Source organism: Ambystoma mexicanum, chromosome 4q (assembly GCF_040938575.1).
Source record: "Ambystoma mexicanum isolate Mex_15411 chromosome 4q, UKY_AmexF1_1, whole genome shotgun sequence".
Lineage (NCBI taxonomy): Eukaryota > Metazoa > Chordata > Amphibia > Caudata > Ambystomatidae > Ambystoma > Ambystoma mexicanum.
Genome location: NC_090928.1, coordinates 331,711,869 through 331,726,580, shown reverse-complemented (window position 1 = coordinate 331,726,580; position 14,712 = coordinate 331,711,869). Strand labels below are relative to the sequence as shown.

Sequence of the window (14,712 nt, the reverse complement as noted above, 5' to 3'; positions counted from 1 at the left end):
ACAGAGACCATATGGGGGTGGGGGTCCATAGCCCTGGAGAGGGAACAAAGAGTATGTCGGTAAGGGTTTGTCTGGAGGAAGCGCTGATGTAGGTATCAGCGAGAGGGAGGCCTGGGTTGGAGACCAGGATGTCCCTTTTGAGCTTCTTCCTGCCAGACTTAGTGAGAGGGATAGGATAGTCAATAGGAAAGCAGTTAGAGAATATAGGTGAGATAGAGGGCACCCTAGGGGGTGCCGGAGGAACAAAGGGAGGGAAAGGGTAGCCCAAGCAGGGGGGAGGTGGTTGCACAGTGGGGTAGACAGGAGGAAGGCACAAAGGTGGACACAAAAGGGAAGGGAGCACAACAAAGAGCAGGAACAGTGGACCTAAAAATCAGATGCAATACAGAACCAACAACAAAGCACAGAACACAGCTGGGAACCTAGAAATAGAGTGTGCAAATGCAAAATAGAGCCAGAAACAAGGCACATAGCACAACGGGGAACCTAGAAGTAAGAAAGAAGATGTAATGCAGAACCAAAAACAAAGCTAAGAGCACAAAAGGGAACCTAGAAATAGAGTATGCAAATGCAAAACAGAACCAGAAACAAGGCACATAGCACAACACGGAACCTAGAAGTAAGAAAGAAGATGTAATGCAGAACCAAAAACAAAGCACAGAGCACAACAGGGAACCTAGAGGTAAGAAAGCAGATGTAATACAGAACCAAACGCAAAACGCAGAGCTCACCAGGAACCTGCAAGTGAAGAATGCAGGCAAAGCAATGTATTGCCACAGATCATGGAGAACAACACAATATCTAAACCGTAGAGAAAAACACAAAGTCAAGAACATCAATAAGGCATAGAGCACAACAGGAGCCTACAAGAAGGAATCCAGTGGAACACAACACAATGTTGAAAACATTACACAATTGCTCGAAGAAAGGAGGGGCTAAGATGCGGAAGGAAGGGAATACAGGGGGGGGAGCGGAACAGGATTTATTTATTTATTTATTTATTCGGATTTGTATAGCGCGCAGCAGCTCAGGAGCATCGTGGCGCTTGTTACAGTGAGGAATAACAACTTAGTTACATAAGTACCAGAGCAGAAGAGGTCACATCTTAGTTACAAGGTAGCATCACAGAGAGGTTACATCTTAGTTACAAGGTAGCATCACAGAGAGGTTACATCTTAGTTACAAGGTAGCATCACAGAGAGGTTGCATCTTAGTTGCATAGGTAGCAGAACAGAGAGGTTGCATCTTGGTTACATAGGTAGCAGAAGCGAGAGGTCACATCATTGTTACATAGATAGTAAAGAGGAAAAGATAAAGAGGCCATGCAGGGACCTATGATGCGAGGGAGCGCACACGGCTAGAGGAGCAAGGGAGCGCACATGACCAAGTTGCGAGGGAGCGCACGCACGCAAGCAGGATGCAGGGACCTACAATGTGAGAGAGCACTCGTGGCTAGAGAAGTAAGGGAGCGCATGCGGCCAAGTTGCGAGGGGGAATGCATGCACGCGAGCAGGATGCAGGGACATATGATGCGAGGGAATCAAGGGAGCCCACGCGGCTAAATTGTAAGGGGGCAAACATAAGAAGGGGAGATGCAAGCATGTGGGGGGAGGGTGCGAGGATAGATTGCAGGAGGAGCAAGGTCAGGGGGCTTGTGTGGAGTGCATATCAAAAACAGCATATCAAAAACTATTGTTTCCCAATTTCACAGACAGATAATATTTACAACTTGTGAGATTTACGGTTAATTATATTTCATTCCCCTACCACCTATTTAAAAACAAGCAATACCAGTAAGTAACAATGGATAGGAGACCACAGCAGCATTAAATTCACATAACCAACTTATCCTAAGCCAATTAAAATTGTTCTTACATGATAGTGAGGTATTATTCCCTTTAACCACATTCAATGTCCTTTACAAAGGGGTTTGTACATTAATCTATCAGCTGTTACCAACTTCTTTAACAAACCAATCCATGATGACCAAATTCGTTTCTGAGGCGTGGCTATTGAAATTGAGTGCAATCAGCATTAAAGGATATATGGACAGAAGTTTGCTGGCAAGTTCAGTGGAAGACAAATACCATCGGTGCATCAACAAGATTATTCTTGGCAAATGGTGGCTCCCAAGTTTCCCCATCTGATCTGTAAAAATGCAGAAAAACAGCAAAGATACATTTTAAAGCATACTAGAAAACAATGGATTAAAAAATCTCTAACACTTCATGAAAAACACAAACACCACTTTGTGAATACATCCGGGAGAAGCACATTTAAAATATAATTTTGTGAAAACACAACACACACACTCCACTATGGGGCTACTAGTAATAGTAAGTCAGAGTAAGCCAGGGGTTCGTTAGGGAGTCTTTGTGACTTCTTTGTAAATGAACTAGCCCTCTCCAATTTAAAGTTAATGGTAAATCAGAGTTACTCATAGACAATTCTTTGTGAATTGATCTCTGTTTTCCTGACTTCTTAACGTGCACATTGGCTCTCACATTTTTCTTTTAATCAATGTTCTGATTTGTTGAATTAACTGCAAACGATTTTGATGTTGGAAGAGCAGAACAATCTGTACATGTTTATACAGGAATTTTCCTCGAGAAACAACCATCTAGTGGACAATTCAATGCTCATTGTCATGCCTGTATGCGCCATTGATAGAAATAGAAAACAGATCTGAAAAGAAATGAAATGTACTTTAGAGTTTTCATCCGCGTAATCGACCATACTGCTGGCTCTGGGTCACTGGATTGAGTGTTATCCTGATAAAAGTCTGTTGGCCCTATATGCGTTGGTCCATAGTCATTCTTTGCGGATGACACTGATTGTTGCACTTTAAGTGCACTTCAGACGGCACTCTCCACGTTTGAACAATAAATGATCTTGAATTACTGGGGTGAGAGGTGATGGCTTGATGCCAGTGTGTCAACAGTTCTTACTCGGTGTGACCTATTCCTAAGTGTATTTACTTGGTTAGAAACTGTGTCATTGCTCATTGTGGAGACGAATAGCAAGGGGATCGACAGCAAATATCTCAGACATAATTTACATGTTTTCAAACATCACCAGCAAAGTGTTTAACAGTAAGTAGATATAAGGTGCACTAATTTGATTACTGAGAGTCTATTTATGAATGAGAAAGCTCACTCTCCACGAGTGGCACATTGTTTTGCCCCTACTGAGGTTTTGCTGTGTCATTATAGATTTGAGATATATCAGTGGTCCTGTTTGTAACATCCATGTTTCAACACCTTGCTTGTGTTCTCCTTTCTGTCAGAAGAGTACCGCATAATAGGCTTTTTTATGGATTAAGCGGGCCAGTCTTGTCCTTCTTTAAACCAGATTTCGGCCACAACCTTTAATGCTTCCTGACCTTGATTTTTTGTTCTTCCACATTCTTTTTGAACCTTATATTTTCTATTTGTTATTTGTAGATTTGGCCTTTTGGACACAGAATGTGCTCTGATTTCCGACTAGTCAAATGTAGTGTGGCCTTAAGTAGAAACAGTGAAAGCTTCGACAAAGGCCACCTGTGAGAATTTCTTTAGTGGTCTGAATGTGGTGGTCTCAAGTTACATTGGTATTCATATTAGAGTGATGGGAGGTAGCCAGGCAACCAGAGATCAGCTAGTGGAGCATTGTTCTGATGATGGCGGCTTTCTTTTATGAGATGCCTACGGAGAAGGTGATGTCCAGAATATGACGTCCATTGTGCATGGAGCCTTGGACAATTTACATGAAATTCAAATTCTGTTCGCTATGGATAAAAACCAGGAGTTGGTCTATTATGTCCTCCAACCACAGGTAAGTCATATATCTCTAAAGAGAAACATGGCTAGCAAGCATACAAATCCTGTATCGGGTTGAGGGGTGTGAGGTCACCTGCAGCCTGATTCATGGAATTATTTATGTGAAAAACACAGATTTGGCGCCTTTCTGCCCGAAAATCCCTGTTTGAAGTATGGGGATTTTCGGGCAGAAAGACGCGCAAATGTGCGTTTTTGACGCAAATAATTCCATGAATCAGGCTGATAATGTTGGCAGATACTTTGATGCAATGGAGGTTCTCTTCTTTTTTTCCCAGTTTCCAGCTGATCCTTCGTGAGGAGTACAATGATATCTAATGATATCCAAAAGAACACTTTTTCGAATACAGTAAATTCACACACTGTCTTGAATAGTGAAACATATGTGTAAAAAGGTTCTGCCAACAACAGAGACACGGGAATGATATGCTGTGAGTCAGAAAACCTTTGCAAATCTGTTTTCTATATCAACGTAGGTGATACAGCACTTTTATTTCCAGCTGTACGAAAGTCAAGAAGTGTATGGATGGGGGTGTGGCCAGCATGTGAGTTCAGAGGACGTGAGTCCCGAGAGCTCCTCCAGCTGCCGATGACATCCTGACAATATATCCTGTTTTTTGGGGACGATATGGTCCAAAATCGCAGGAGCAGCTGAACGATCACCTGCAGCAGCTCCGTAGCGACTCTTAGGCCCGAACTCCTGATCCCGGGAGAGCTACGAGGTGAAAACGCTTGCGCGTAAAACACGACAAGAAGCCCGCAAGATGGCCGCCTCGGCCCAACACCTCGAATTGTCGGAATTGCCCAGAGCCTGCAGTGTCTGAGGTCCTCTGCACCTGCCTTCCACCAGGCTGGATGAAGGATAACCGTCCCCTGCGGGAGACCAAAGCAACCTTACGAGCCGTACGGATGCCTGGTGAACAGCTGAGGAAGGAGCAGTGCGTGGTATGCGCCTCTAGCGCCGTCCCTGAGTCCACGGGACGGAGTGAGAGAACCCTTGCCAGCGGTTTTCTGGATCCGGTGCGACCTGCGCCTGTGGCGCAGAACAGGAATCGAGGTGGTGAATTCCATCTCTACAGACCCCTTCTTGGTGCCTCTATCACGGACCCCTCAACCGGCTGGGCAACTTCCCAAGACTCTCTACGATACGGACAATGCTGGCGGTGCCCGAGGAGCGTGGTGACAACGGTGGATCCCTATTGTGAGAGGGACGTTACATGAGACCAGACCTATTGGCGCCGACCAAGCTGACTAGACCTCCTCCTCCTCCTAATCACAGATGTGAGCTACTACGTGTGGCTGTACGCTCCCCCATACCGTGGCTCAACACAATGGCTGTGCACACACCCCTGGCTCTCGGGTGGGGACCGAAACCACTGCTAATCATATGCTGACCTACGGGTGCATGAACGGTGAGAGACTGGCCTCTGGGGAATTAATACTGGGATATAACGGTGGGCAAGAGGGTAATTGACTATCCTATGGTGTCACTCTTCTGGCACACACTTTCATACACTCCTCCATAGTGCTGGGGGAGATTTAATGGACCACCTATAGCAAGTACTGTTTTGTGTCTAGAGCAGAGATTACCTGCCCCCAGATTGGGGTTTGTACTGCTTCCCAGCTGCGCTTCTGAACCGACATGGGATGGGGGCCTCCATTGGATATAAGTGCTGTGCACGCCTGGAGTGCGATCAACACCCAGTACTACTGGGATACGTACACCACCTTGGGACAGGAAGAGTTGTGCCTGAGACACTCTGAGCCCACTGGATTGGGGTTGCCGAACACCCTCTTCTCCCAACACACTTTGCCCCAGGGGTGTCAGGCTAACCTGGATTGGCAGATCTGGTGAGCTCCTCAGCTCCTGGTTGTCCCCGCCTGGGATGCCTGGAATACTCTTTACAAAACTGCTCACTGATCCATAGGGGGGGGGGAATCCAGACTGACTGCTCGCTACGCCTCGACATACATGCAACACTCTGGGTCTCCAGCAATAGTGTTGGCACTTACTCTAATACTACTTGGCCTTGGCTGTGAACCAGCGACAGAGTGAAATAGCCGAGTGCTGGCTCCAGTACACCCAGTGCACACGTTGTCGACATCATGGGAAAAGAAAAAGCCAAAAAGGCCTCCACACAGAGTACCATGGACCAATTCGGCATGACCACCAACACCAACACTGCCTGCACACCAGAAAAAAACCTGCAATCGACCTCTGCGTCCTCACCCGGGACTTTAACACTCAAAGACGTCATGGCGGCAATCGCTGACTCCCGCTCCTCGATGGAGAAGAAAATAGAAGGCATTTTGTCGAGGTGTTATTCCTCTGGCACGACCTCCAGAAATTGACCTCCAGAACCGGGGAAGTGGAACACCAGGTGTCGTGAGTGAAAGACGATCTTGGTGGGGTGCGCCAACAGTTGTCGCAAGCACTGGTCCGCCTTAAAACATTGGAAGCACGAGTGGAGGAGGGCGAGGGCAGATCACGCCGGAATAACATCTGTATCCAGGGCCTCCGGAGAACGAAGAAGGTCCCAGTATGGAACTCTTTCTGGAGCAGTGGTTGGCAGATCTCTTTGCTCCTAAATCCCTCTCCAGGTTCTTCACAATAGAGAGTGCGCATTGTATACCAACGACCCGACCGATTCCTGGAGCACCCCCCAGAACGGTCATTGCCAAACTCTTCAACTATCGAAACAGGGATGCTATAGTACATTTGGCCCGGACAAAAGGATGACTCATGAATAACGGTGCTAGAATTGCATTCTTCCCGGACTATACCCGTGAAGTTCAAAAAGCCAGGCAATCCTTTGAACATCTAAAGAGGATGCACCACTCCATGAACGTTAAATACGGCCTACTGTTCCTGGCCCAGCTGCGAATCCAGCACAACGGCACGACAGTGCATTTTACAGACCCGCAAGAGGCCTGGAAATGGGCTGAGACCCATATCGAAGGAGACTGGAAAGCACACGTTCCGGAACCCGGAGGAAGGTCTTGCGGTAGATCACGTAGAGATCTCCCCCCATGGCAACCTGTACCACAGGAACATCCTGATCCGGTGGGGGGAGTGGGCCCATAAAGCAACTGCTACACGCTGTAGTCCGCAGTAAGACCTGGAAGCTGCACTCCAATACGCTGGGGTGTGAACAATCTTCACATCGCCCTGCTTAAACAGACTAAGACCCGGATGGAGCTGTGGACTCTGGTCACCACTGTTTTGTGGGGGGAGAAATATACCCTTCTGAGGTCTGCAAACTCCTCTGTATCCTTTTTTCTCCCTGTTGTATAATCATACTATAAGGTCGGAGGCCGGCATGGCCACCACCTGAGACCCCGTACCTCCGGCTGGACTACTAAGTTGTTCTCTAAACGGAGGATGAATAATCTTCTTTCGTTAGTTGTGTTAAGCTGGTGCTCTAGTTTTTGAGTGTCAACAATGTTTGGGCGACAGGTACTTCGTGTTGGGGTGGAGTATAGGGGGGGGAGAAGTTTGTGTTATTTTCTGTTCTTTTTAAGCTACCACGTACCTACAAGACTAATCAATCACACCATTTGGTATACGCTGTCTCATGCCACCTCCTACCGGCAGCACATCCCCGTTGTGACCAACGGCTGTACACTATCCCTGTTCTTGGACCATGTAGATCCTGAAAACCCTGTATCACATGCTATGAATGGCACTCACACAACCCAGACCATCACCTGTTGAATGTCCTAGATTCCTCAAACTACTCACGTGGAACGTGAATGGTATGGGCTCTGGGATTAAGCAGCATCTTGTTACGCAATTCTTGAATAGACATTCCCCTGATGTTTCCTTGATAACTGAGACACATTTAGCAGGGTCCAACTGCACCTTCTTTCGAAGAACCAATTATCGTTCTCCACCCTGCATGCACAAAGTTGCCACAGAAAGAGTGTCATACGAAATATCCCGAAAGGAGAATACATCCGGGCAAGAAGGAACTGCAACACAGACAAATCCTTCACAGAAGAATGTGACCTACTAGACCGAAGATTTAGATGTCGAGGTTACTCCACCGAAAGCCTGACACCAGCAAGAGAACAAGCTATGCACATTGAAAGATCTACTTTGCTTTCACCCAAACCCAGAAGACAAGATGACAACCCGAATATTAGATTTGCAACTAGATACAACAAAGATAGTCATGCCCTCCAAAAAATTCTGACCAAGCACTGGGAACTACTCCGCATGGATGAGCATATCAAACCTCAATTGGAAACATATCCCAGCATGTCATTCAGTAGAGCACCAACTCTAAGAAACCTACTGAGCCCTTCCTTTCTCTCTGAAAAACACATGTCGGCACAGGACTGGCTCAGCAAACAAACACCTATGGGCTTCACAAAATGTGGAACTTGCTCAATGTGCAAGTATGCAACTCAGACTAAATGTGCCAAATTTGCAGGCTGCCCAATATTCAAAATCACGGAGCACATTAACTGTAAAAGTTAATTTGTGATTTATGCTTTAATCTGTGTATGCAACAAAATATACATTGGCAGCACCATCAGAGAAACACGCATCAGGATAAGAGAACATATGAACAGCATACACTCACAAGATCCAAAACTACCGCTGGCCAACCACTGGCAGAAGAATCACCAGATGGATTACAAAAGCGAGATAAGGTTCATCGGACTGAAAACTGTCCGGCTGGGCCCCAGAGGAGGCGACAGAATCCTAAAACTCAGACAAGAAGAAGCGCGATTAATCTGCCACTTCAGATGTGTTAAAAATGGCTTAAACAAAGATCACGACCTCAATGTTTTTCCGTAACTTCCTCACTCCCTATCGTGCCCCAACTCTGACATTTACCCCTGGGCCTCTACACCGCCCAGGGGTAACAGACACCATGGATTATCCCAGGCCACTCTTGGGCCAGAGCAGCGTATACACTCAGATCTTTCTGCCTTTTTCATCCCAAGCCACGACAGACTTGACTGGCAGGACCAGACTCAGATGGACATCTGACGGAGCACCCCCACCCCAAGCTAACCTAGCACTGGATTATAGCCGCCATAGGCTCTCCACCAGGACTACCATGACCAACATGCTCCCACCAACGCAAGGTGGACCACAATCCTGACCCAAGCCCTCACTACTGCAGGGCAAACACCCCGTCCCCACACCCCAATTCGGGCCCACATGGGCCTTCCAGCCAATTTGCCATCAAGTACCCATAAGAGGCACAGCCTCAAACACAGCCAGGATCTCCCTCCTCATTCTTATCCCCACTGGGCTACTTGTTGAGTACAATTAAGTACATATTAGCATTCCTAGGCACAGCCAGGACCCCTCCGCCCCCCCTCTCGGCCCCACATGGGCCTTATCCAGCCAATGTTGCCACCTATTACCCCTAAGAGGCACAGCCTCAAATACACAGACAGCATCTCCTTCTTCACTGATAGCCTTAAATGGGCTACAATTGAGTACCATTGAGTTCATTAGAGCAACCCAGCAATGCCCACTTCCAGAGTCCGATCCCCACCCCACTTGCCCTCCACCGGGGCCACGTGTCTAAACAGGCACCCATTTATTAATTGGGCACCGGCTACTGATTAAAAACAAATCACAGATGAACAACGCATGCGCAGCAACCGCGCCGCAACGCAACGCACATGCGCGGCGGCATTCACAGGGACACTACGCACTCGCGCATGCGCCGCTAGTCATACTACGTGACTTGGCGCATGCGCGAGTACATAATCATGGCGGCACTCCGATTCGCCACAGGAGCCGCAGGGAAGCAACACAGGACGAGATTCACTCGTACACAGGTAATCACTCCATCCCCCCAGCTCAACCAGGGGGGCACGCTGCCCTAAACGCACAGACATAACGCCCATTCCAACAGGCACCGGCATGTATCAGCACATGTCCGGCTCGCCATACAGCTCCTTTTTAGCCATTCCGGCACGGGAGTCTGCTAGGGGCTTTCAAGAGGCCTTTTCACTGGCCATCCTCTTATCATCTATTAACCATCAACCTCCATCTCTAATCACTTTCAGGGCCCAACAGGAGCCAAGACTGCCCCAAGGACAGCCACTACTAACGTGACCAGGACCCCAACTGGAGCTCGCAGCATTATTCACATGGTAAGAGGACAACTCTCCTCCTCACCACTATTTCCTACCATCCGCCCCCTCCCAACTCTCTTGCTAACCTTTCTTTCCCCCCCTTTTTCCAACTGTTATGCAAATCTAACTATGAAATGAATGTTTAATCATGTCATGCTGTTAACCTGTCACTACCAACTCACCTCACCAAAACACCACGCTAACCCAATGTATTTTAATCATCTTGTCACAATTTGTCACAATTTGTCACATATAACACATCACTTGGCACTCTTGAATATTCATCAGCCTTGAGAAAGACCCCCCAGGTCGAAACATGTGTCGGCTGACCGAATTAACGCACAAATGCCAAAACTGTTCCAAACACTCACCATTGTATTGAGAAAAACTACTCAGAATACAACCAATAAAAGCGAACCTGTATCGCACTAACTACCGTGTTAGAAGGATTCTTATCCAGAAATTTCAAGCAAGATAACCAGGAGTAAACCCACGTTTTCCAATTATCGTTCTGCACTGCACACGGGATACACAATGGGATCCAATGGGTACTCTGATCCTGATACACAAGCGCGTTCCATTCGTGCCACTGAAAGTGGAATAAGACCCCCGGGGTCGTTATGTGTTGGTCCTTCGTACACTTTGGGGAGAAACACTGGCCATTGCTTCGATGTACTCTCTGCTGGGGCTGGGAGAAGAACTCCTTGACAAACTGACCACCCTTATGGCGAAGCATCAACCTGACATGTGGATTCTGGGGGGCGACTTTAATGATGTCATGTGTAACAACATGGATCTCACTCACATAAAACATCGTAACCTCATTACCCCTACAAAATTAGCTACATTTGTTTCAGCACTGGGCCTCCGAGATGTATGGATTGACCTTCACCCTTGGATTAAGGGTTACTCATTTCACTCGGGAGTCCACGGCTCTATATCCAGACTGGACTATCTCTTCCTCCCAGGCACCGATATGCACAGGGTGATGGCCGCGGTGCTGCTTCCCCGAGGTATCTCGGATCACTCACCGCTAACGATGGTGTTGAGTATGCATGGTATAACTCCTCCCAGGACATGGAGGTTGAACAGCTATCACCTTGGCTTCCCTGACTTTATCGATAGTCTCATTGAGGCAAGCAATGAATACTTCGAAATAAATAATGCTATGGTTGATAGCCCGGTGATGATATGGGAGGCCTAAAAAACGGTGCTGAGGGGAGAGATAATCTCCTGGACGGCGAACAAAAAGAAAGAGCGACTCCAGAAAATGTCAGAGGCTGAAGTAGAAATGGGCGAATGGGAAGCCAGATATATTCTTGATCCGAACCCTGAGATCCATGGGTCCCTTAAGAGCGCTAGAGAGGGACTCCGGAACATGATGCTAGATAACGCTAAACACGCCCACTGGGAGTCCAGGGTAAGGATCTATGAATATGGAGTCAAAGCAGGTAAAATATTTGCCTGGCTTGAGAGAAGGGACCAGGGTCAACGTCATGTCAGGGAGATTGTAACTCCACAAAGTGAGTAGTGCCAGTCAGATCGTGAAATAGCGGAAGCTTTTACTAACTTTTATACTGCTCTGAATCGTACCCCGACATCCCCACTGAACCCCTCCCTCCTAGACGATATTACATTGCCATGTTTATCAGAAAAACAGAAAACATACCTGGAATCTGATCTTACTGACTACAATCTGGGAAGACACCGGGCCCCAACGGGTTCTCGATCGAAACCTGGATCGAAACCTGGAAAAAGTTAGGTGGGGAAAAAATTGCATTCCCCCTCCACAAAATGTTCCTCCGAGAACAAGGCACCCTTCCGTCGGATTTATGTAAAGCCAAAATTGTAGTTATTCCCAAACCAGGCAAACCCCCTGAACAATGTGCCTCTTATAGGCATATATCGTTGATTAACAGCGAAGCCAAGATCCTCGCCAAACTCCTGGCTAACAGGCTTCAATCTATCATCTCCTCCCTGGTCCACCCGGACCAATGTGGTTCTATGCCACATAAATCCACGCAAATTAACATACGATTCCTCCACTCTTACTGGAGCGTGCTCCCGTCATAAACAGGCCTCTTGCATTATAAGTGATCGACTTTGAGAAGGCTTTTGATTCGGTCCGGTGGGATAGCCTTTGGGAAACTATGTGACGAATGGGATTTGGAGACACTTTTCTGGGCTGGGTGCTGCTGCTCTATACAAATCCTCGGGCAGAAGTAAGAGTGAATGGGTGGCCTTCTAAGCCCACCCCCCCCCGGTAAAGGAACACGGCAGGGATGCACCCTCTCCCCCCTCCTCTTCGCTCTTGCGAACGAGATGCTCGCCTTGTGGCTTCGTCAGAGCGAGACTTGGACGGGATTTAGATGTCCGGAAGTGTATTTGGGAGATACAAATCGGACCTGCCCTATAGTGACGCAGATGCTCATTCGTTTTGGTGAGTTCAGTGGGCTGAAAATCAACTGGGGAAAATCTATCCTTTTTCCGATAAAGGGCAGAGTGCAGGCTATCCCCCAAAACTGCCCATATAAAATTGAACAACTCAGCTTGCAATACTTGGGGTTTTGGGTATCTGGAGAACTAACATGCTACACAACTCATAATCTTCGGCCAATTATTGACCGATTCGCTAACGATGTTTGCCACTGGAAGCTCCTTCCCCTGATGCTTATGGGTAGGGCTGCCCTGTTCAAGATGATGACCCTACCTAGATTCCTATACGTTTTACAAAACGCCCTGCTCCAGATCCCAGACCCCGAATTTGACCGACTTGAGAGTCTCCTTAGAGTGTTCATATGGAAAGGTGGGCAGCCTCTCTGCAGGGATCAATTTGGGAGGGCGGTATAGGAGTACCCCGCCTCCAGACCTACTGTTGGGCATCCCAGCTGGCAGTGCTCAATGACCTCCTCCCCGGCGATCGGGAACTACCACATATAAGGGCCGAGCTTGCCGCCACTCATGATATAGACCCACTACATCTGCTATATCAGCCTCTTAATAGACCCCCGTTACAGACAACCGCAGCACATGTTACTGCGGTTGGGAGACGGGCATACGCTTTTGTGTGATGGAAGAACAAAATAACCACTATGCAACCCCTTTGGCATAATAGTAACCTGATCGAAATGGGTAACCTTGGACCGTGGCCCAAGTGGGTGTAGGCCGGGATTACGGAAATCGGGGGTATCCTGGTAGATGGGAAAATCTCCTCATTTGATGCCCTACGATTGAAGTTCCATATCCCGGCAACCGAACAATACCATTACATACAGCTGACTCATGCTTTGAGGGCACACATCCCGGCAGACATCACTGTACCTGAGAGTACACCCATAGAACTTAATATACTCCCAGCTTATATCCCCACTAAGTGCACCTCCATTCTGTATAATGCTATGTCCTCCTTTGCCACTCCTGAACTCTCTAATCTTAAAGCTAAATGGGAGAAGGATGTGGGCACCATAGACCCAGAGGACTGGATTCAGGTACTAATGCATCCTCGGGAGATTGCTATCTCCTATAGACTCCGCCTGATACAATTAAAAATCCTGCATCGAACATATTATCCTAGAACTGTGTTGTATGGTTGGAAATGGGCCTCAAACCCGAATTGCCTCCGGTGCGGTGAGCAGACCCTTTATACACATCCTGTGGGGATGCCCCCGGATCCAAGGCTTCTGGAACGGGTGCTGCAACAAACTAACCAGGGTTCTGTCCCACACCATACCGCTAGACCTGAGAGTGCTACTACTGAGAAGACCCGATGAAAACATTGCTACTAAGTGGGAAGGACTGTTTCTATCCACGGCAGTGGGGCTGATGAAACGGAACATTGCGCAAAAATGGGGCGCCCCGGACTCTCCAACATTGGTTCAATGGGCTGCCGATGTGGACACATGTGCAGTGGTGGAGCATATGGTTTACAATGCAAGAGGCTGCCCCGCCAAAGCCTCCAAAGTATGGGGGAAATGGGAGGAGTGGGAGACTTAATAGCGCCTGACATACAAGTGGAGGAACTTGAGCAATATAATGATGTGTGCGCATGTAGGACTCTTGTGATGTAGCCATGTTCAAGTCATATGTCTATTGTTAGAAAGATGCATGTCTTTATTTTGTTTTGTTTATTGTGATTGTTGCTTAAACCAATAAAAAATGTTTTATTAAAAAAAAAGAAGTGTATGGATTTCAAGTTCATTTATAGATAGATCATAGACTTTTTAGATATCATTCCACACTTCTCAAAATAGCTTTTCCAGGCTTCCACTTATTCCCAGAGGCATTAAGCAGTCCTCAGGATAACAGCTGTGGACTTAACAGCCTTAGGATCCCCATTATCTAATACGCTTCTGTGGATGCTTCGGAGGATGTTGGATAGTATGGGATAGAAACAAGTGCTTACTGATGCTAAATTAATTATAGCTATTGTATGCCTTTGACCATTTGTGACCTATAATCAGAACCATGACGTATTAGTTGAATGAATCACTTTATAGAGAATGGAAGGGTCTCACGGCACATTTAGGATTTAAAGATACACGCCAATTGATATTATTTTTACTGCCTACATGATGAACATAACCGTACGATACTTGGCGACAGGGGGATATGACTCTAGAAAATGGAATGCTTTTAATTGGTTCTTTATTAAATGTATGTATTTGTCTTAAACTTACATTTTAGTTTTTTACCAGCAGCTCCCAGTAAGGGATTTATATCACATATGCCACATATATATTTGTTTTTTTCCTTAGTTCACTTTCTAAATGTAAACAATAATAAACACAAA

At 47.0% G+C, this 14,712-nt stretch overlaps 1 protein-coding gene across 5 annotated transcripts in view; it reads right to left on the bottom strand.

The window, feature by feature from the left end:
- The window catches only part of RASGRP3 (RAS guanyl releasing protein 3), a 702,554-nt gene that overhangs the window by 211,857 nt on the left and 475,985 nt on the right, over window positions 1-14,712 (bottom strand). For all 5 annotated transcript variants that reach the window (XM_069607912.1, XM_069607913.1, XM_069607911.1 and 2 more), the window contains one exon: window positions 2,046-2,148. In XM_069607912.1, coding sequence (XP_069464013.1) covers window positions 2,046-2,148 — 103 coding nt within the window. The remainder of the gene's footprint in view (window positions 1-2,045; window positions 2,149-14,712) is intronic.